The 21,941-nt window shown below is 27.9% G+C and overlaps 2 protein-coding genes across 8 annotated transcripts; both read right to left on the bottom strand.

The window, feature by feature from the left end:
- Positions 1-1,121: 1,121 nt before the first annotated feature.
- Positions 1,122-9,252, bottom strand: LOC111682584 (E3 ubiquitin-protein ligase ariadne-1). The gene is made up of 8 exons (XM_023444555.2): positions 9,191-9,252; positions 7,150-7,479; positions 3,562-3,717; positions 3,442-3,498; positions 2,735-3,384; positions 2,497-2,620; positions 1,362-1,588; positions 1,122-1,272 (listed from the first exon to the last, which is right to left on the bottom strand). Exons 2-8 carry the CDS (start codon positions 7,363-7,365, stop codon positions 1,191-1,193), a joined length of 1,512 nt encoding a protein of 503 aa, XP_023300323.1. The 5' UTR covers positions 7,366-7,479; positions 9,191-9,252; the 3' UTR covers positions 1,122-1,190.
- A 2,528-nt stretch (positions 9,253-11,780) lies between these two features.
- Positions 11,781-21,400, bottom strand: LOC111682586 (SUN domain-containing protein 2-like). Of its 7 annotated transcripts, none has more exons than XM_046947171.1 (3): positions 19,146-19,485; positions 17,147-17,597; positions 11,781-12,410 (listed from the first exon to the last, which is right to left on the bottom strand). In XM_046947171.1, exons 2-3 carry the CDS (start codon positions 17,570-17,572, stop codon positions 11,901-11,903), a joined length of 936 nt encoding a protein of 311 aa, XP_046803127.1. In that variant the 5' UTR covers positions 17,573-17,597; positions 19,146-19,485; the 3' UTR covers positions 11,781-11,900. The 7 variants fall into 7 exon arrangements, with proteins under 7 accessions (XP_046803127.1, XP_046803126.1, XP_046803128.1 ...); XM_046947170.1 differs by having other exon boundaries at positions 19,167-19,485; XM_046947172.1 differs by having other exon boundaries at positions 19,194-19,485.
- Positions 21,401-21,941: the final 541 nt, after the last annotated feature.

Here is a 21,941-nt window from a genome sequence, read left to right as displayed (position 1 = left end):
CTTAACTCCTAGTACATTTTTTAAACATTTATCTTATTTTGCTTTAATTAAACAACATTTTTGTTTTTTTATTTTTTTTTTAATTTTTATACAATTTAATTTATTTTTTTTTTTTAATTTTTTTTGTTTCTTTAAAGATTTTTTTGTTTATTTTTTTTTTGTATTTTTCTTGTTTCTTTTTAAATATATTTTAAGAGAAAACTATTTACATTATATTTTTGTTTTAATTTAAAGCAACGAAGACCATGAAATTTGTTTATAATTTATAGCCTAGGAAAATAAAGTTTTATAAAGTGACAGAGAGAGAGAGAGAGGAACAAGACAATAAAATGTGGCCAAGGCAGGGGGGAGGCATAAGAAGTTTGTAATTTAAAATTTTGTTTAAAAAAAAGCAACAAATTTAAAATTATTTAAAAAAAGAAAAATATCAAAAAATCCTTTATAAAGTCAAGTACTTAAAAAATAAAAAACTTTAAATGTTTAAAAAAAAAGAAAATAATTAAAATTACTTATAAAAAACAATAATAGTAATAAGATAAGTGGTAGTAGTTGAAGAAAAAGAAGAAAAAAATTATTAATAATAATAATATAATATTTTAAGCTTTAAGGTTTTTGTTTTTGTTTACTTTGCTTAAATCGCCAAATTTTTTTTTTTAATAAATCACTTGGTTTTGGTTAAAAAGAAAACTGTTTATTCACATAATTAAAATTTAAATAATGCTAAGCATTAATGAGTTATTTAAAGGATGGGCGCAGCTCAATTTGAGTTTAAATATTTATAACAGTTAATTTTTAAAATAAACTTAAATATGTCAACCAAGTGATTTGTTTTAAAAAAACTTTCAAATTTCTTTCATTTTCTAATTTTAATTTTTAAAATTCTTTTTAAGGACCAAAAAGAAAACCTTATTAATTTGTTATAATAATAATTAATATTTTTGTTGGCGTTTTGTTGTATTTTGTTTAATAACTATTATATTTTGTTTTATATTTAAGTTTTAGATTTTTTTTTTGTTTTTTTGGGGGGAGATGGGGTATTTTTTGTTTGTTTCTTATTTTCTTTTTTTTTTAATAGTAAAATGTGTGGTTTCTATTTTAAATTATTATTATTATTTCTGTTATAATTATAATGAATTTCTTTTGAATTTATTACCACTACATCGCTTACGAGCCGTTGATGAAATATCTCGTCATTCTAAATATTCCCACCAATCTTTTTCATAGCCCTCATGTACATGATCTAAAAGTACTTTACGTCTTTTTTCACAGTATCTGTTGTATATAGAAAAGAAAAAAAAAACAGGAAAATAAAATTTTAAAATTTCTTTCATAAAAGTTTTTTCTTTTACCACCACACGCACCTGTATTTATCTTGAACTTTTTGTTTAATATCAGCTAAATTTTCTGATGTTATATCACGTTCCAAATATTCTGATAATTTTTCAGTGGCAGATTCTAAATCTTTTTGATTATCTTCGAATATCATTGATTGATTGTTCTTTTTCAAATAATACGCAAAAACATACGTATACATGAGTGTTTGACGGCATTGGCATAAAATATCAACGGCCTTTTTCAAAAATTGCACCTGAAAAAGTAAATGTAGAAAAAAAATCAATAAATAAAAAGACCTTAACAAAACATAGATACATAGGTGAATAGACTATAAACTATATACTAGAAAAAGCTTAAGACTAGACTATTAGCCAGACTAAAGACTAGACTAGACTAGAGATTAGCCTAAAGACTAGACTATAGACTGGATTATAGACTAGATTATAGTCAAGAGTAAAGACAAGCCTAAAGGACATACTATACCCAAGACTAAAGACTAGAGTATAGTTTAGACTATAGATTAGACTATAGACTAGACTACAGACTAGACTATAGACCAGACTATAGACTAGACTATATACTAGACTATAAACTATCCTATAGACTATATACAAGGCTATCAACTAAACTATAGACTAGACTATAGAGTAGACTATATACTAGACAATAGAATAGATTAATTTACTTGACAAGAAACATGACTATAGACTAGACTATAGGATAGACTATAGACTTCACTATATATTAGGCTATAGACTGTAGACTGTACTATAGACTAGATTATAGACTAGACTATTGAATAGACTATAGACTAGACTATAGAATAGACTATAGACTAGACTATAGACTAGACTATAGACTAGACTATAGACTAGACTATAGACTAGACTATAGACTAGACTATAGACTAGACTATAGACTAGACTATAGACTAGACTATAGACTAGACTATAGACTAGACTATAGACTAGACTATAGACTATTCTATAGCCTATACTATAGACTAGACTATAGACACGACTATAGAGTAGACTAGACTATAGACTAGACTATGGTCTAGACTACAGACTAGACTATAGACTAGACTTTAGAATAGACTAGATTATAAACTTGACTAAACTCCAGTTATATATTAATATATAAACATAAATTTTTACTCACTTCAATCCATGACATATTATGTTGTTGCATTTCTTCCATTTTATGTTTAACAGAGGCATACAATTTATTTTCAAATTTTAAAGATTGCATATGATTCATATAACGATTATAATAATGTAAATATCTGCAATAAGAAAAAACCCAAACATAAGAAAAAAACATTTTTATATCAAATTTATAAAACAAATAAATTAATAATAAAAAAATTAAATAAAAATAACAACAACAACTCAACTACCTTGCTAATGATGATCTAAATTTCTCTTGAGCATGACGTGCTGCTTTGGCTTCATCTTCATCGTAACGATTGCAATTGTACCATGACGAACCATGCGGCTCCCATGAACCCAAACAAACCCAACAGAAATCATGTTTACAATTTTGATTCTTACAGACCATATGATTACAGCCGCCATCTTTTTCAATCGTTACATTGCACTTGGGACACTCTTTGGTGTTGGCCGCAATCCAATTGCTTGTCTCTGAATCATCGTCACACTTCTTAATCCACTTCTTTAACCAACGACACTTGACCGGATCGTGCCAGTTTTCGCCGCAAGCAAAACAAAATTCATGATTACATTTGCATCGAACTGGCCGCGATTCATAGTAGGCCACTTTGATTGCGTACGTACAATCAACGGACGGACACCAGCGTAACAATTGATTGCACTCGACAAAAGAGTTTGTTATGAGTTGTTGGTATTTAACACGTACCCGGGGGTCTGTTACCAGTTTTGTTACGGTTACATCGTCGACTAAAATATCACAGCCATGAGCTGCACACGATATCGATTGACCTAGACCTTCGGTAACGATTTTCGTTGTTAAATATTCACGCCAGCAGGTTAAACAGAAACGATGACCGCATTCCAAACCAGCCATGGACTAAATATAAATATTTTTATTAAATAAACAAATTAACTCTAACTTTTAGTTACTTACATCTGAGGGCAATTGTGAGAAACAAATTTCACATTCTTCTGCTGTATTTTTTGAATTCTACAATGGGAAGAGAGAAGAGTTAAAGGTTAATTTTTAAGTAAACATTTGTTTAAAACAAACCTTTTGTTTATTAGCATTTGCTGGTTTGTTGAAAGGATTTACAATGTGTGCCAGTTTAAATAAATCCTCTACATTGCCATCGAAATATTTTTCTAAAAGTCTTTCTTTGTCCCATTTAAAATGATTTAATAGCATTCGTGTTATAGTTGGAGCGAGCTGAAATGAAATGGAATATAAATCATTAGATTAACAGAATAAGTAAGATTAGTTTTGTCTTATAGTCTACTATATAATCTAGTATATAGTCTAGTCTATAGTCTAGTCTATAGCCTAGTCTATAGTCTAGTCTATAGTCTAGTCTATAGTCTAGTCTATAGTCTAGTCTATAGTCTAGTCTATAGTCTAGTCTATAGTCTAGTCTACAGTCTACTCTATAGTCTACTCTATAGTTTATTCTATAGTCTAGTCTATAGTCTAGTCTATAGTTTACACTATAGTCGAATCTACTGTATAATCTTCAGTCTTGTCTACTGCCAAGTCTATAGTTTTAGCTTTAGTCTAATCTATAGTTTATGGGTATGTCTAGTCTATAGTCCCGTCTTTAGTCTAGTCTATAGTCTAGTCCATAGTCTGGTCTATAGTGTAGTCTATAGTTTAGTTTATATTCTAGTCTATAGTGTAGTATATAGTCAAGTCTATAGTCTATTCGAAAGTCTAGTCTATAGCCTAGTTTATAGTCTTGTAATCTTATCTATAGTCTATTCTGTAGTCTCGTCTGTAGTGTAGTCTTTAGTCTAGTCTACATTATAGTCTAATGTACAGTATAATATTTAGTCTTGTCTATTACCTAGTCTATAGTATTGCCTTTAGTCTAATCTATAGTTTATGCTTTTGTCTAGTCTATAGTCTAGTCTATGGTCTAGTTTATAGTCTAGTCTATAATCTTTAGTCTTGTCTATAGTTTATAGTGTTGTCTATAGTTTAGTCTTCAGTCTAGGCTTTAGTCTATTGTATAGTATAGTCTATATTCTAGTCTATAGTCTAGTCTATAGTCTATAGTCTAGTCTATAGTCTAGTCTATAGTTTAGTCTATAGTCTAGTTTATAATCTAGTCTATTGTCTAGTCTATAATCTAGTCTATAGTCTAGTCTATAGTTTAGTCTATAGTCTAGTCCATAATCTAGTCTATAGTCTAGTCTGTAGTCTTGTGGATAGTCTAGTCCATAGTTTAGGCTACAGTCTCTTTTACTCTATAGTCTAGTCCACAGTCTAGTCTATAGTCTAGTCTATAGTCTAGTCTATAGTCTAGTCCACAGTCTACTCTATAGTCTAGTTTACATTCTAGTCTATAGTCTAGTCTATAGTCTAGTCTATAGTCTAGTCTATAGTCTAGTCTATAGTCTATTCTATAGTCTAGTCTATAGTCTAGTCTATAGTCTAGTCTATAGTCTAGTCTATAGTCTAGTCTATAGTCTAGTCTATAGTCTAGTCTATAGTCTATAATCTAGTTTATAATCTAGTCTACATTCTAGTCTATAGTCTAGTCTACAGTCTACATCTACAGTATAATCTTTAGTCTTGTCTATTGCCTAGTTTATAGTCTAGTCTATAGTCTAGTCTATAGTCTAGTCTATAGTCTAGTCTATAGTCTATAGTCTAGTCTATAGTCTAGTCTATAGTCTAGTCTATAGTCTAGTCTATAGTCTAGTCTATAGTCTAGTCTATAGTCTAGTCTATAGTCTAGTCTATAGTGTTGTCTATAGTCTCGTAAATAATATAGACTATAGTCTAGTTTATATTCTTGTTTATAGTCTAATCTATAGTCTACTCTATTATTTAGTCAATAATCTTTACTATAGTCTAGTCATGACCTCATTTCAATAATCAATAAATGAAAATTAACACCCTTTCAAAAAAGAAACATTTAAATACCGTTAAATTTCAATTATAAAAATAAATAAATAAATAATTTAAAAAAATAATTACAATAAAAAGTAAAAATATTAAAATTTCTAAAGAAAAGTTAAAATGAGTCAGAGAAAAAAAAAATTAAATAGAAAAATATTGATGTTTAGAAAGGTATTGCAATTTTTTGCTCTAAATTTTTATGACTTTTTGGTGGAAACTAAAAAAAAAGTTGTAAAGAAAAAAATTGCATTTAAATGACCTTGTGGTAATATATAACAATAATAAAACTAAATGTTCAGTATTTGTTCATTTGTTAAGGTGGAGAGGAAATAGAAACAACATCAATCAATTTTTGTTTTGTTTTGTTTTTTTATTATTATTATTATAAGTATTACATGCCATCATCATAATAGTCATCATAATGCAATAATTTCATTCCCTAGATTTTTCTTTAGATTTTTTTGTAACTTTTCTATAAGAATTTTTGTTTTATATGGTATAAAAGTATTGTCGTTGTATATTGTTTTATAATTATTACATTGAAGGTTATTATTTAGTTTTAGGTTGTTAAGGGACTTGTTTTGTTTTGTTAAAGAGGCAAACAATTGTTCATGAAATGCATGAATATTGGAGTAGATAATACCATAGTGCAAAGGTAACCTTGTGTTTACTAAAGTAACAAAATGTATATGGAAATTCCATTTTTAGTTAATCTATTTAAACTATTTGTTAATTTGTAGGGGTTTTCTTTTTCCATCGAATTTTTCATGTAACCGATTAAATCTATTGATTTTTCTTTTATTTTTAAAAAAGTAAATCTTTTAAAGACTCTAGATACAATGATAGAAGCTTAATATAAAATGGTTATTAAAACAATATACAGTTTTTTAACTACACATAACGATTAGTTAACAATAAGCTAACCCAGCAAACATTTTTTTATAAAATCTTCTTTAATAAAGAAAGTTTAAACTCAAAATAAAATGTTTGCTGGTTTCCTTGTAAATGTTGGTAAAGAGAGTGATGGGGGAAAATCTAATAATACTTGTATCAACATACCACATGTAAACTTAAAACAAACATTTTCACAAGAAAATAATAATGAAAGGAAAACAAAACAATAACGTATGAAAGGAAAGAAAAAATAACCAAAATGTTATAGAATACACAAAAATCCTTGACCTAATTTTGTAAATTTTGATTATAAACACAAAAAAGAAACCCCTTTTTAAAACTAATGTAAAGAAAACAAACAAATTTTTAAAGAATTTTGACAAATTTTTAAAAAAATTTGAAAATTATTCGGAATTTTAACTATTTCTTGTTCTTTAAAAACTTCTCTAAGAAAAATATTATATTCTGCTTATCTTGATCCAACAGGATCATATAATATACCCCTTTCTAACTCATCTTCTGTGTAACTGCCCGGCCCTTGAATCAATTCGTTATCAGGCAATAGGGTATACTTTTCTGATCTATCTGATCTTTCAACTGTTCATCCTTTTCAGACATTACAAAGGAACCAAATTGGACCAAGTAATGCTATACTTGTTGTAGTGTACAGTCTGCATAACCTAACCTTTCTAATAGGATTCTTAAAATATATTCCTTCAAAGAAATCTTTCAAAAACACTTAAAAATCTACTTAGAATCTAAACATATACATCTTCTTTTTATTCATTTCATTCATTCAAATCCATAAAGTTAAAATTCCAATTCATTTTTCTTCATTTAACTTACCTTTAAAACAATTTTAACCTCATCGATTATTTCACGTTGATGTAAAACAATTTCATCTGTTGTATAAACTTCATAATTGTATTCATCATTATCGGCTTGACGTTCGTGTACTGATGGTATATCATCCATAGGAAAATCATCATCACCCTCATCGCCGGATGAAACATTACCAGAATCAACATTATCTATTTCAAAGGAATCTTCATCAGAATCCATAATGATGAAGACTAGTTAGGGAGAAACTTAAAAAGGTAGAAGAAGACAGCAAACAGCAGCTGCAGCAAGAGAGAGAGAGAGAGAGACAGAGAGGTAGTGCAGGAAGATAAGAAGCTGTAAGAAAGAAGAAAAAAATACAAAATTTTATTGTTAATAATAAATTTAAATAGTTTTTTTTTACAAATATAAACAGCTGTTTGATATTGCTTGCAAAAGCCCTCAAAAATTTTACAACAAATAACCATAAATAAAGGTAAAAACAACAATATAAACGTCATTTGACCTTGTTGAATGAAAAAAATGTTTGTGTTTTTGTGTTCAAAAAAATAAGTTGCCTATTGTTTTTTTGCAATAATTTTAAAAAAATTTCTTTTGTTTTTAATTTGTTAATTAATTTAAACACTTTGTATAATACAATAAATTTATAATTTTACTTAAAAACTGTTTTTTTTTAATAAATCATAGTCTGCTTTTTACTACTCACACTTCCTTTGTCAAACAGAAACCTAAAATCAATGATTATAAAACTACTACGACAAGCCACCGTTAAGTTTTAAAAATCAACGTCGTTTGAAAAGTTTTTACATCAAAAAAGCTTAAAATAAAGCTTATTTTTATAAAAATTTCTTAAAATTTTTGTTAAATTATTATAATATAACTATTAAAAAACAAATTTTTTACACTTTAAGCATTTTATAAGATAATAATTTAAGCCGCCTCCTAATAAAAATTTTAAGCCGTCGTTTTCGTGAAGATTTGCCTTTAGTACGTTTATAAGTAATGTCAATGCTAAAGTTAAAGAAAAAACTCATTTAAAATTACGGAATACAAAAAAAATATTTAAAGAAAACTATGAATTAAGGTTGTTATTATTGAAAATAAGTTGAATTATTAAATTTTAAAAATATTTGGCAAAATATTTTCTAAAAATAACATTAATAAAAGTTTATTTATAAAAAACTTTTGTTTGTAAAAAAAAACGTTTAAATGCCACTCACAAAATACAAGTTAACCACACTATGCTCTCTCAATAGAGAAATATAAATAGGAAAATAGAAACAAAACGTAAACAATATAATCAAACAACAAATTTTATTTTATAAAAAGCGAAAAAAAAACAATTATGCAAATAAATTTACTTAAATAAAAGAATTTCCTTTCTGATTTATAAAAAAATTCCAACTAGACTTTTAAAATACCTACAATAAACACAAACAACAGCACTGATTTATACACAAACACAAAAAATACACACATAACCAACAACAAAGTTCAAGGCTATTAAAACAACACAATTGGGGCCAATACAAAAAAAAACGAAACACACAAACAAAATATTAAACAGCAATTAAGACCTTCACACTTTTGCTAAATTACAAATATTATAAAAATTTATTAAAAATTAACACTTTACGTATGATTTTAAAAAAGTTTTCTTTAAAATATTTTACAAAACTTGACTTGACAAATGACAACTACAAAAAGCCAGTACAAGAAAATGCATGTGTGAAAAATTGCATTATAGGAAAAAAAGGGTAGAAAGAAAAGGAGAGCCTGACACAATGCAAGTCGTATAATAAAGAAAATAACAACAACAACAACAATAGCAATAAGACTGACATATTTGTTATACTTTTACAAAAGAAAACACTAGTTGTCTCTTTCTTTCCTAGAGGCAAAGAAAACTTATTGGATTTTGTAGAGCAATGGGAAAAACAAAGAAAAATAAAAATTGTTATAGAATAGAAAAAAAATTGGGAAAATTTTCTTCTTTTTGTTAAATTTTTTTTGAAAAATATCATTATTTTATTTCAAATTTACCCACCTTTTATTTAAAATTGTATGTTTTTTGTTTATATTAATATTATTTGTTTAATTTTGTGGATAAGTTGCTAAAATTTTGTAATTGCGTATTTTATGTAGAAATTTTCTTTTCCATTCAACTTTATTTGAATTTTTCTTTTAAATTATGAACTTTTACACTTTGAAAACTAAATTTCAATTTTAACTTTTGTTATAGGTAATATTTTCCTTTAACTAAAATTCTTTTTCTTTTAACACTGGCACGTTTTTTTTTAATACACTGCTTTTACAAATTTTCCTTTTTATGTAATTTCTTTTTATTATTTTATTTTTTTGCATAAAATTTTTATAACTTTTTAATTTTAAAAGGAAATTTATTTTAAACAAAAGTACCCAAAAAGAAAAATTCCAGTTTTTCTCACAACGAACGCAGCAAACTGCGACGAACTTTCTTTGTAAACTTTATAAAACAAATGATAATAAAATAAAAGAGTGTATGTGTGTGTGTGTATGTTTGATTAAAGGCAAAAAAAAAAAAAAAGAAATAGAAAATTTTTATAAAAGGAAAATATAATTAACTCTTTTTGTTTAAAAGGGAAAATGTATAGGAGAGACAGAGACAGCTAGTGTTTGTATAGACAATAAGAATTTATGGAAAAGCAAATGAAAGAAGAAATATGTAAAACAGAGTTGTCATGACTGTAATAACAGATGTGTTCAGTTGGTTTAATGAACAGGGTTGCATTTTTTAAACAAAATTAAATTATGTTAAAATATTGAACTATATGAAACAAAAAAGGGAATATTTTGGTACTTTTTATTAAAACAGCAAATCAAAGTAAAATTTTTAATGTAAAGAAACAAAAAAATTATAATTTAGGTAAAAAATGTCTAAAAAACTCTTTAAAGAAAATTTATAGCAAAAAAAGTGATTAAATCTTTAGATATGTCAGGCTTAAGTTAAATTCTAAGTAGGGAAATGTTTTGAATTTTAAGAAAATTTTATATATTCTAAAAAAAATAATATACTCTTTCGTACTAATAACAATAAATTCTAAATTAAATTTGATTTTTTTATTCAAATTGTTCACTTAATTAATATTCATTAAGACTATTTTTATATTTTATTTCTAATTTATTTGAATTGTTAATTTCTTGAACTTTCTACCTTTTCTTTTATTTGTCAAAAAATCCATTTCGTCTGCGCAAAAAGAAATTTAAAATACAAAGAATATAATTAAAAATTCTAGTTGCGTTTATTTGTCGTTATTTTTTTTAAGTTAAATGATTTCCATTGTTTTACATTATATACCAAAGTATATTATATATACATACTTTTATGGTGTGTGTTTTAGTAAATAAAGATCTATCTCATTTATCAAATATTTACAACTCTTTAGGGGTTCTTTACAAAAGCGCGCTATTGTATTTGGACAGACGGACAAAATGTATTTTTTTGCTGACTAATGACCAGAAAACCTTGCGCAGCATGTGTAGAAAAGATCTTAATAAAATTTTCATTATACGATGTATGCATTTTTTTTTAGTTGTGGTCAAAAATGTCAACATTAACTGATATATAAAAGAAATTTCGAAAACGTTGCAAAAATTTATATAACGTTTACACTTAGAAGATTACATTCAATATTACCTTTAAATTTTCTTTAATTTTTGTTTTTCTAATTGTTAAACCACAAAAACATCTGGCGCAACTACATATCATGTTATTTATCTTATGCCAAATGTAACCATCTGTTTTTTTAATACAAAATAAACAAAATCATGATAAGAATTAAAAAAACAACAAGATATTGTTACGATTTCTTATTACTTTCCTTCTTCTATAAATTTGTCGTATTTACTTTTCCCTTTTGTACACAATTTTCATTATTTTCTTAATTTTTCATTATTTTATTTTCTTAATTTTCTTATTTTTTTATTTTCTCTCATTAATATTTGTTTTAATGTAAATTTTTACTTTTGTTTTACGTTTCTTTATGCTTAATTTTCTTTACATTGTTTTAGTTTTTTTCTCTTATTTTTCTTTTACATTTCTTCAGTTTTCTTAATTTTTTAATCAAAAAATCAATAAATTTTTCATTTCTATTGAAAACTGTTAAAAAAATGGCGGATTTTTTGAATAATAAAACAAAAATGTCATAAACAACAACAAAAACAAACAAATACCGTTAGTTGTGGGGTGGGGGGATAACAAGAGAGTGTAAATGTTAGCAATAAAAACAACAACAAAAAATGCAAAAAAGTAAACTATATTGCAATAGTATCGCAATATCCAGCTCTGCTTGGAAATCAAAACAAAAACAAAATTATTAAATTTCTTCTTTTTCCGAAATGCAAAAAAGTAAACAAATAAATTGCAATAGTATTGTACTATCCAGCTCTGCTTGAAAATCAAAACAAAAACAAAATTATTAAATTTCTGGGCGTTATAACGATAATTTTCTTTTTTCTTACGAAATGTGTTAAATTAAAGTTAAAAACCGCCAAAAAACTGTTCAATCTATTAGTAGAATTAATAATTAAATGTTTTTCTTTAATACTATCCAGTTAAAAGTTTCAAAAACCTCGTTCAAATGAATTAGACTTCTTAAATCATTTGTGTTCGGTTAATTGTCCGTTTTTTATTATCATTTAATAATACTTAAAAAAAACTTAAAACTAAATTTAAGATTTATAAAATCTCTTGATAATATCAGACTTTTTCTTAAAAACTACAAATCAAAAATATTCTTATTTTCTATTGTTATAAACTCCTCTTCGTTTTCAGCATCTATGCTACCGATAGGGTCTGTATCTAGTCTTGAGCCTATATTGGTTAGAGCCGTATTTACGTTCAGTAAACCCAATTCGCCATTAAACATAACCTCATTTACAACCTTTTCAGCAATAATACGTTGCATACGTGACATTTTTGCCAGTTTAAGACCCCATATTTGTGCTATTTGTTGACAGGAATCAGATATTCGACTGGTGGCTTGTTGTTCTTGGTGTTGGTGGTGTTGTTTTTGTTGTTGTTGTTGTTGTATTTGTACATGTTGTTGGTTTTGTGGCGTTTGGGGCATTTGTAATACTGTAAAGTTTTGTTGAGGCCGGTTAAAACTTTCATTGGCTCCTGCTGCTAAAGTATTATTAACAGTGTTATGGTCTTGGTTGGGCGTATCAATGGTTACCTCTTCGACTTTTCGTTTCTTCTTTTTAGGCTCTATAGTGGCATCAGATTGCTAAAATAAATGTATATATAATTTGTATTAAATATTTGTTTACAGACTATAGAATTTTACTATTTCATATGTTTGATTATAGACTAAGGACTGGAAACTTCATTAGCTAAAATAAAGTTCAGACTATTGCCATTGCCCAATAGTTTTAGCATTTTACTGGCCCCTTCTTTTCATGGCATTAAGTTTTCCCATTTCCCCTTTTCATCCAGCTCTAGCTGTAATCGAAATCAACGAAATTCCAATTGTATCTTTTCAAAAGCAAATTTCAATAGAATTGTAGTGAAAAAGCACGTTTTTTTTCTGTTCCGTTTACCTTTAGTGTTGTTGTCTTTTCAAAATTGTTGATATTTTTTTCTTGTTGTTATTTTGTTTTAGTGGGTCGTATACAACAGTTCGTATAGGTATGCGAGGGGGGGGGGGGTTAGGTGTGTGCACACGTAGATTGTGATTCGTTTATCAGTCATTTTGTTCGACGTTGTGTCTGCTGTTCTTTTTTCAATAACCGCGTCATCATTGTTTTGTTGAATTTCTACTATAAGTAATAATATACTACTTACGTAGTTGTTGTTATTATTTTGCATTTACATTTTGACTCTGCAAGTCTCTCCTCACTTTGGCGAGGCATGGGAAATTGTTATTTTGAAATGGCACTTATATGTAAAGTAATTTTCGGCTAGACTATACACAGACAAGACTTAATACTAGACTATAAAATAGATTTTAGATTAAACTATATATTAGACTATAGAATAGAATATAAACTATACCATAGACTAGATTATAGTCCAGACTCTAGACTAGATTATAAAACATACTTTAGACTAAACTGTAGGCCAGACTATAGGCTAGACAATAGACTACACCATACACTTGACTTAAGAGTGTCTAGTCTACTCTTAAGTCAAGTTAAAAGACAATAGCCTAGACTATAGACATGACTATAGCCTAGACTATAACCTAGACTATAGAGAAGACTATAGCCTAGATTGTAGACAATACTATAGCCAAGAGTAAAGCCAAGACTACAGACAACACTACAGCCCAGACTATAGACATTACTATTACCTATACTATAGATAATACTATAGCCTGGACTATAGAGAAGACTATAGCCTAGAATATAGAGAAGGCTACAGCCTAGAATATAGAGAAGACTATAGCCTAGACTATATAAAAGACTATAGACAAGACTATAGAGAAGACTATAGCCTAGACTATAAACAAGACTATAGCTTAGAATATAGTCTACACTATGGAGAAGACTATAGCCTAGACTAAAGAAAAAACTATAGCCTAAACTATAGACAAGACTACATCGTAGACTATATACAAGACTATACCCTAGACTAAAGACAAGACTATAGCCTAGACTATACACAAGACTATAGACCAGACAATTAACTTGACTAAAGACTATAGACAAGACTATAGCTTAGAATATAGTCTATACTATGGAGAAGACTATAGCCTAGACTAAAGAAAAAACATTAGCCTAAACTATAGACAAGACTACATCGTAGACTATAGACAAGACTATAGCCTAGATTATAGACAAGACTATAGCCTAGACTATAGACAAGACTATAGCCTAGCCTATAGGCAAGACTATAGCCTAGACTATAAACAAGACTATAGCCTAGACTATACACAAGACTATAGACCAGACAATTAACTTGACTAAAGACTAGACATTAAACGACTGTAAACTAGACTATAGACTAAACTAAAAACTAGACTATAGACTAAACTTAATACTAGACTATAGATTAAACTAAAAACTAGACTATAGAACATACAATAGGATAGACATTAGAACATATGATAGACTAGACTATAGAACATACAATAGGCTAGACTATATACTATGTTATATACTAGACTCTAGATTAACTTAAAGACTACACAATACTTACATAAACTATTTGTCAACAGTTTGAAAAAGTACCAAACTGCGTCAGTTTTCTATACGAAAAAGTAGAAAAGTATTAAACTTTCCATGCCTGCATTTTACTCTTCTTATTCTTTACGCTTAGTTTAAAACATAATGGCAACCTCTGGCGTTTTTTTTTTTTTACTTAATTATTAAGAACATTTATTGGCGTTTTGTGGTTTGTAGCTTAACGCAGTAAGTGTGTTTTAGTAGTTTTATTATAACTGTTTGTAGGAAAGTCTAAAGAGCATTATTCGACCTCCCCCTTCTTCTTAACACTCGCTCTCTCTTACTCTTTTATTAATTCAAGTATAAAAATGGCAAAAAAAATTTTTGTTTTTTATTTTTCATTTTTTTTTAAACACGTTTTGTATTTATTTGTGTGTGTGTATACATATTTAACGTATGCGAAAGTGTAATTTGCTGTTTTTTTTTTGGTTTTATATTTCAATTCAGTTTTCATGTTCATGTCTGTCTCTTTGTTTTTCGTTTCTCGCTCATACAAGTTGTTTGCTTATGAAGAAAGTCTCTTGCTAGGGCCCTTAATAATAAAGTTAATTTTAAGTTAGCAGCAACAAAAAGCAATTTTTGCTGCTGCTTATATTATTTTTATACCATCAACGACGTCTATAGCTATTTGTTGTTGTTGTTGCTTTATTTTGGCTCTGCCCTGTTGTGCCATGCCTTATAACACACTGGCTGTCACTGCAGCTTGTTTGTATGTACATACTTACATACAATCAGTTGTCTATATGTATAAATTTATGTATGTAATCATGTTTAAATAATATCGTACCATATCGTGTGTATATCGTGTGTTTTAAAAATTTACTTCTATATAACACAAAATAAAAGTATATGAGAAAAATAAATTGCTATTGGCTCCTTAAAGTGCTGGTACCAGCACCTAAACAATGTTAAAGTTTTAGGTTAAAAATCGATCTTTTTAAAGGGAATTTTTAGTTATTTTATTATAAGTTTAGTCTAATGAACTAAATAAATGATTCTTTTCTAAAATTTGTCAAATTTCCCTTTTATGAGCAAAATTTTTTTCAAGGGAAATTTCTTATTGAAAGGAAATTTTGAAATTTTTATGTTATTTTAAGCTAATTTGGTGTTAAAACGAAAAAATTTACAAAAATATGTTAAATTTCCCTTCAAGGGAAATTTTATTTAAAATATATTTTGACAACTTTTTAGGGGTTTCGAAGATACATTTAAATTTTAAATCAAATTTTCGAAAATTTTTCAAAATTTCCCTTATAAAGAAAAATTTTCCCTTTCAGGGATATTTTATTTAAAACATTTATTAACAACTTTTTATGGTTTTCAAACACAAATTTAAATTTGAAATCAAATTTAAGAAAAATTTTCAAAATTTCCTATATAAAGAAAAAATTCCCGTTAAGGGAAATTTTATATAGAAAGAAGTTTGCCAACTTTTTAGGGGTTTTGCAGTCATATTTAAATTTTAAATCAAATTTTCGTAAATTTTTCAAAATTTCCCTTATAAGAAAAAATTTCCCTTTAAGGAAAATTTTTTATGGAAAGAAGTTTGCCAACTTTTTAGAGTTTTCGTAGTCATATTTAAATTTTAAATCAAATTTTCGTAAAATTTGCAAAATTTCCCTTATAAAGAAAAATTTCCCTTTAAGGGAAATTTTATTTAAAACATTTTTTAATAACTTTTTATGATTTTCAAATATATATTTAAATTTTAAATCAAATTTTCGTAAATTTTTCAAAATTTCCCTTATAAGAAAAAATTTCCCCTTAAGGGAAATTTTATTTAGAAAGAAGTTTGCCAACTTTTTAGCGTTTTCGTAGTCGTATTTAAATTTTAAATAAGATTTTCGTAAAATTTTCAAAATTTCCCTTATAAAGAAAAATTTCCCTTTAAGGGAAATTTTATTTAAAACATTTTTTAACAACTTTTTAGGGTTTTCGAAGATAAATTCAAATTTTAAACAAATTTTCGAAAAATTTCCAAAATTTCCCTTTAAGGGAATTTTATGTAAAAGTATTTTTGACCACTTTTTGGGTTTTTAAAGAAAGATTTTAATTTTAAATAGAACTTTACAAAAATTTTCAAAATTTTCCCTTTTTTAAAAAATTACCCTTTAGGGGAAATTTTCTTTAAAAGAAAATTTCGCAATTTGTTTTTTCATAATTAGTTTTTAATAGGATTTTAATGAAATTTTCAAAAATTTCCCTTTACGTTATTACAATATGTTTACCTTCCAACTTGATTCCCTTCCCGTGAATTCCTCATCATCCAAATATTTCAATTTATCAAAATACCACAAGGACACACATTGTCCTTTACCCTCTCGTTGTAGTCTTATAACACGTTTATAATTCGTGCGAAATACATTGATTTTCTTAATCACTTTATCTTTATCCGCGTCAGCATCATATTCTTTTAGTTTTTTCACCATTATTTCATATGATTTATTTTTCAACTCACGATTTGTATATTCGGGACTATGGATTTTCCATAAACTAGGTAGAGATTTGTAAAGATCAAGAAATTCCGACCAAAATATTTTATGTTGCTGATTCATAATGCGCTGAATGTGTGTGAACGGTTTGTCGATGTATACTAAAATGATTGCGCCAGCATGCTGGTGTGCACACACACTCACTCACACATATTTTCAAACAGCTGCTAACAACAAATAACCCTAATTGTGCTTGCACCAGCTTAAGTGGCGAATTCATTGTGTGTGTTATTGATTCCTTAAACACCCTACACTTTGAACATGTTTTACTTTGTTTTTTTTATTCTATTTTCATATATTATTACCTTTAAAATACCTTTAATATCTCGAAATTTTAAATGAGGATATCGTTTTACAAATCTCCAATACCATCTCCTTCCAGGACGTCCATTTATAAAGAGTGTTGTTCTTTGACGTTTTTTAACTATTGCTTCAACTGTATCAAGCAAGTCTTTAGCTTTTAATACAACTCCATTATTTGCCTGTTCTTCGCACCATTTGACAACACAATGCTCTTCATCATCAGTTAAAACTGTATGTGAACCGATTTTTTTAGCATTATCGGCAATACGTCCATGGATTCTATCCTGTATGGTGCTACGCGGTACACCATATTTTTTACTTGCTCGCAATATCGTAGATGTGCCTGCTCTTACTTCATTGAGGGCATTTATTAGAGATTCTTGGGAGTATTGGTATAGAGATCTTTTTTTACGTTCGGTCGATGACATTTTTTGAAATTTTCAAATTTTGAGTCTAAAAAATTTTTGAAAAAAAAAATACGAAAGTCTGGACTATAGTCTAATCTAAAGTCTGGACTTAAGTCTAGTCTATAGTCTGGACTATAGTCTAGTCTGTAGTCTAGTCTATAGTTTAGTCTATAGTCTAGTCTATAGTTTAGTCGATAGTCTAGTCTGTAGTCTAGTCTGTAGTCAAGTCTATAGTCTACTCTATAGTCTAGTCTAGATTATAGTTTTGTCAATAGTCTGAACTTAAGTCTAGTCTGTAGTCTGGATTATAGTTGTTAGTCCACTCTCCAGTCTATAGCCTACTCTGTAGTCCAGTCTACAGTCTACTCTGTAGTCTAGTCAATAGTCTAGTAAATAGTTTAGTCTATAGTCTAGTCTGTAGTCTAGTCTATACTCTAGTGTATAGTCTAGTCTATAGGCTAATCTATAACCCATTCTATAGTCTGCTCTGTAGTCTTGTCTATAGTCTAGTCTAGTCTGTAGTCCAGTCTATAGTCTACTTTGTAGTCTAGTCTATAGTCTAGTATACAGTTTAGTCTATAGTCTAGTCTGTAGTCTAGTCTATACTCTAGTGTATAGTCTAGTCAATAGTCTAGAGTATAGTCTAGTCTATAGTGTAGTATATAGTGTAGTATATAGTCTAGTATATAGTCTAGAGTATAGTCTAGTCTATAGTGTAGTATATAGTGTAGTATATAGTCTAGTATATAGTCTAGTCTATAGTCTAGTCTATAGTCTAGTATATAGTCTAGTCTATAGTCTAGTCTATAGTCTAGTCTATAGTCTAGTCTATAGTCTAGTCTATAGTCTAGTCTATAGTCTAGTCTATAGTCTAGTCTATAGTCTAGTCTATAGTCTAGTCTATAGTCTAGTCTATAGTCTAGTCTATAGTCTAGTCTATACTATAGTGTATAGTCTAGTCTATAGTCTAGAGTATAGTATATAGTCTAGAGTATAGTCTAGAGTATAGTCTAGTCTATAGTCTAGTCTATAGTCTAGTCTATAGTCTAGCCTATAGTCTAGTCTATAGTCTAGTCTATAGTCTAGTCTATAGTCTAGTCTATAGTCTAGTCTATAGTCTAGTGTATAGCCTAGTCTAATCTATAGTTTAGTCTATAATCTAGTCTAGTCTATAGTCTAATCTGCAGTCTTGTCTATGGTCTAGTCTATAGTCTAGTCTATAGTCTAGTCTAATCTATAGTCTAGTCTATAGACTGGACCTTAGTCTATTCTATATTCTAGTCTATAGTCTGGACTATAGTCTAGTCTACAGTCCATTTTATAGTCTTGTCTATAGTTTATTCTATAGTCTAGTCTATAGTCTGGAATATAGTCTAAAGTCTGGACTATAGTCCAGTTTATAGTCTAGTCTATAGTCTTGACTATGGTCTAGTCTATAGTCTAGACTATAGTCTAGTATATAGTCTGGACTATCGTGTAGTCTATAGTCCAGAGTAGTAGTCTATAGTCCAGTTTAATATTGGACTGTAGTCTAGTCTGGATTATAGTCTATAATGTAATCTAAACTATAGTCTAGTTTATAGACTGCAATAACTTAAGGTTGGCAACACTGAACTCAAACGAAAAAACTGTTTTAAATAACCTGACACTACTACAGTACTGAGTTGAAAGAAAGATTATAACTGAATGAGAATAGAAGTGTGTATATAAGCAAATATACCAACAATAAAATTTTAATTTTCTCTCACAAAATGCCAACTATTGGTGCATACATACACATGACGACTTTTGGTATGTTTATGAGTATAAAAATTCGCTTTAATAAATGTGAAAAAATAAAAAATCGTATCTACAATTTTTAATTCGCCGTAATATGTTTTAATATTTTCTTTTGACTATTTACAGTTTTTTTTTTTGTTTTTGCTCTTTCTATTTATGTTTTTGTTGTTAGCAGATGGCTGCTGTTATTAATAACAACAAAGTGGTGGCTTTATTATTTTAACTTTGTTTCTTTTGTATGTTTTTTGTACTTATTCTACTTACATCTTCTTCGCTATCAATTTCAATGTCACTTTCAATATCTTGCCGGTGAACAAGTTTATAATGTCTTTTTATATTTGCTTTTACTTTTCCACTTAGCTCCTTGCGGCATGTTTCTATTATGCATGTACTTTTTCTCTTAACGGCATCGTACGTTGCAAATTTTTCCAAATGAAAAACTCTTCTGGTCATATTGTTAAAAACATATACACACGTCGGATCAGTCTCTGTATCAAATTAGTACTGTCGTCACGAACGCAAACACGAATACTAAATTGACAGAAATATTTTTTCATTCATTTTTTAAAAATGTTAAACACTCTTCATTTTCGAATGCTAACCTCTAGTCAGGCATGGGAAATTGAAATTTTAAAATATGTTTTAAAAACAACAGCTGATTTTTTAAACGAGCTTTATTTAAAGAGTAAATGAGTGAAATTTATTCGAAAATATGTTTTTAATCTGCTGCTTAAGTTAATGAATGTAAAATTATGCTTTTATGTATAAAAATATGCAAAAATATATGAAAATATTCCATTTCATGAGAAACAAAATATTTTGGTTTCCCTGTTAATAACAATACTATTGTGTCAATGTGTTCATGTACAAATGTATGCATGTACATACGCACATACACATTTTCAACACTTTGGTGGTTTTGTTTTCATATTGTTTTATATTTTCATTTTCTTTAATTCTCTTTTAGTTTTTACTTACATCTTCACTATCACCATTTTCAATTTCTCTTACAATATCACGATAATGAACAAGTTTATAATGTCTTTTTATATTTCCCGAGTTTTTTCCACTTAACTCTTTCTTACAGTGTGGTATTAAACAGGTAGTTTTTTTCGTAATTTCATCATAAGTAGCATATTTATTTAAATTTAAACCTTTTCTACCCATTGCTATAAACAAACACGTTCTATCACTAACAAAATCAAATTTATACTGTTGTTTTCACGAACGCTTCACAACCCAAATACTTTACACAAAGAGATTTATTCATTTTTGTACAAACATTGAAATGTTAGGCGATGGCAGGTATGGGAAGTTGAAATTTCAAAATATTTATACACAACAGCTGATCTTAATAGTTAAGTGACTTAAAAGTAAACTGACGTCTATAACTATAAAATAAACATTTAGAAAGGGCAGACAATAGTGGGAAACAAGATTTAGTCTTAAAACTGGTCCTTATTCTGGGGTTTCCCTATACTATAGTATACATTATAAACATAAAATTTGTTAGCAAAACTACTACCTGGACTATAAGTCTAGTCTATAAGAGAATTTTATCTTCATTTCATCTAAATGAATTACATATCCAGCGTTGTATTTACATACTTTTTTTCTCACTGAATTCGCTTTATTCAATGTCATAACATCAAATCGTAAAATGTTTATTTCGCTGTAATATTTTCATTTATTATATTTGTTTTGATTATGTATTGTTGTTGTTGATGCCTTTAAAGTTTCTGTTCTTGTTGTTAGCACTAACTAACTGGTGGTGACTTTTTCTTTCTCTTAGTGTTTCTTGTTTTACCTACTTTATTGCTTTTTCTCTTAGTTTGTTTCTTTTGTTGTTGTTTTACTTACTTTATTGCTAAATTTCTCATTTTCTTCATTTTCAATATCACGCCGGTGAATAAGTTTATAATGTCTTTTTAGATTTGCTGATAATTTTCCACTCATTTCTTTTCTACATGTTGGTATCAAGCATGTGCTTTTATTCGTTGTTGCATCGTACGATGCATATTTTTTAAAATTAAAACATTTCTTAGACATTGCTACTACGCACACACACACACTCTCACGTTTACTCACCAATAACATCAAATGTATACTGTCCTCACGAACATAAACACGAAACGAATAAGAATATATTTGCTAATATTGTTTGAACACATAGATTTATTCATTTTTGTTTACACATTAAGAATGTGAAATATTTATGGTGTTCATTTTTAAAAGCGAAGCGAATTCAGGTATGGAAAATTGTAATTTATAGACTATAGACAAAACTATTCACTTGACTATAGACTTGACTATTCACTTGGCTATAGACTAGACTTTGTATATAATAAACATAGACTTGACTATAGACTTCACTATTCACTTGTCTATAGACTAGACTTTAGACTAGACTACAGACTAAACTATAGACTGGATTATAGACTAGACTGAAGACTATACTATAGACTAGACTGTAGACTAGACTAAAGACTATAGAATAGACTATAGACTAGGCTATGGACCAGACTATAGACTAGACTATAGACCAGACTATAGACTAGGCTATAGACAAGACTATAGACTAGACTAAAGAATAGACTATAGACTTGACATT

Source organism: Lucilia cuprina, chromosome 3 (assembly GCF_022045245.1).
Source record: "Lucilia cuprina isolate Lc7/37 chromosome 3, ASM2204524v1, whole genome shotgun sequence".
NCBI lineage: Eukaryota > Metazoa > Arthropoda > Insecta > Diptera > Calliphoridae > Lucilia > Lucilia cuprina.
The sequence above is the reverse complement of the archived record's forward strand: the minus strand, read 5'-3'. Positions and strand labels throughout refer to the sequence as shown.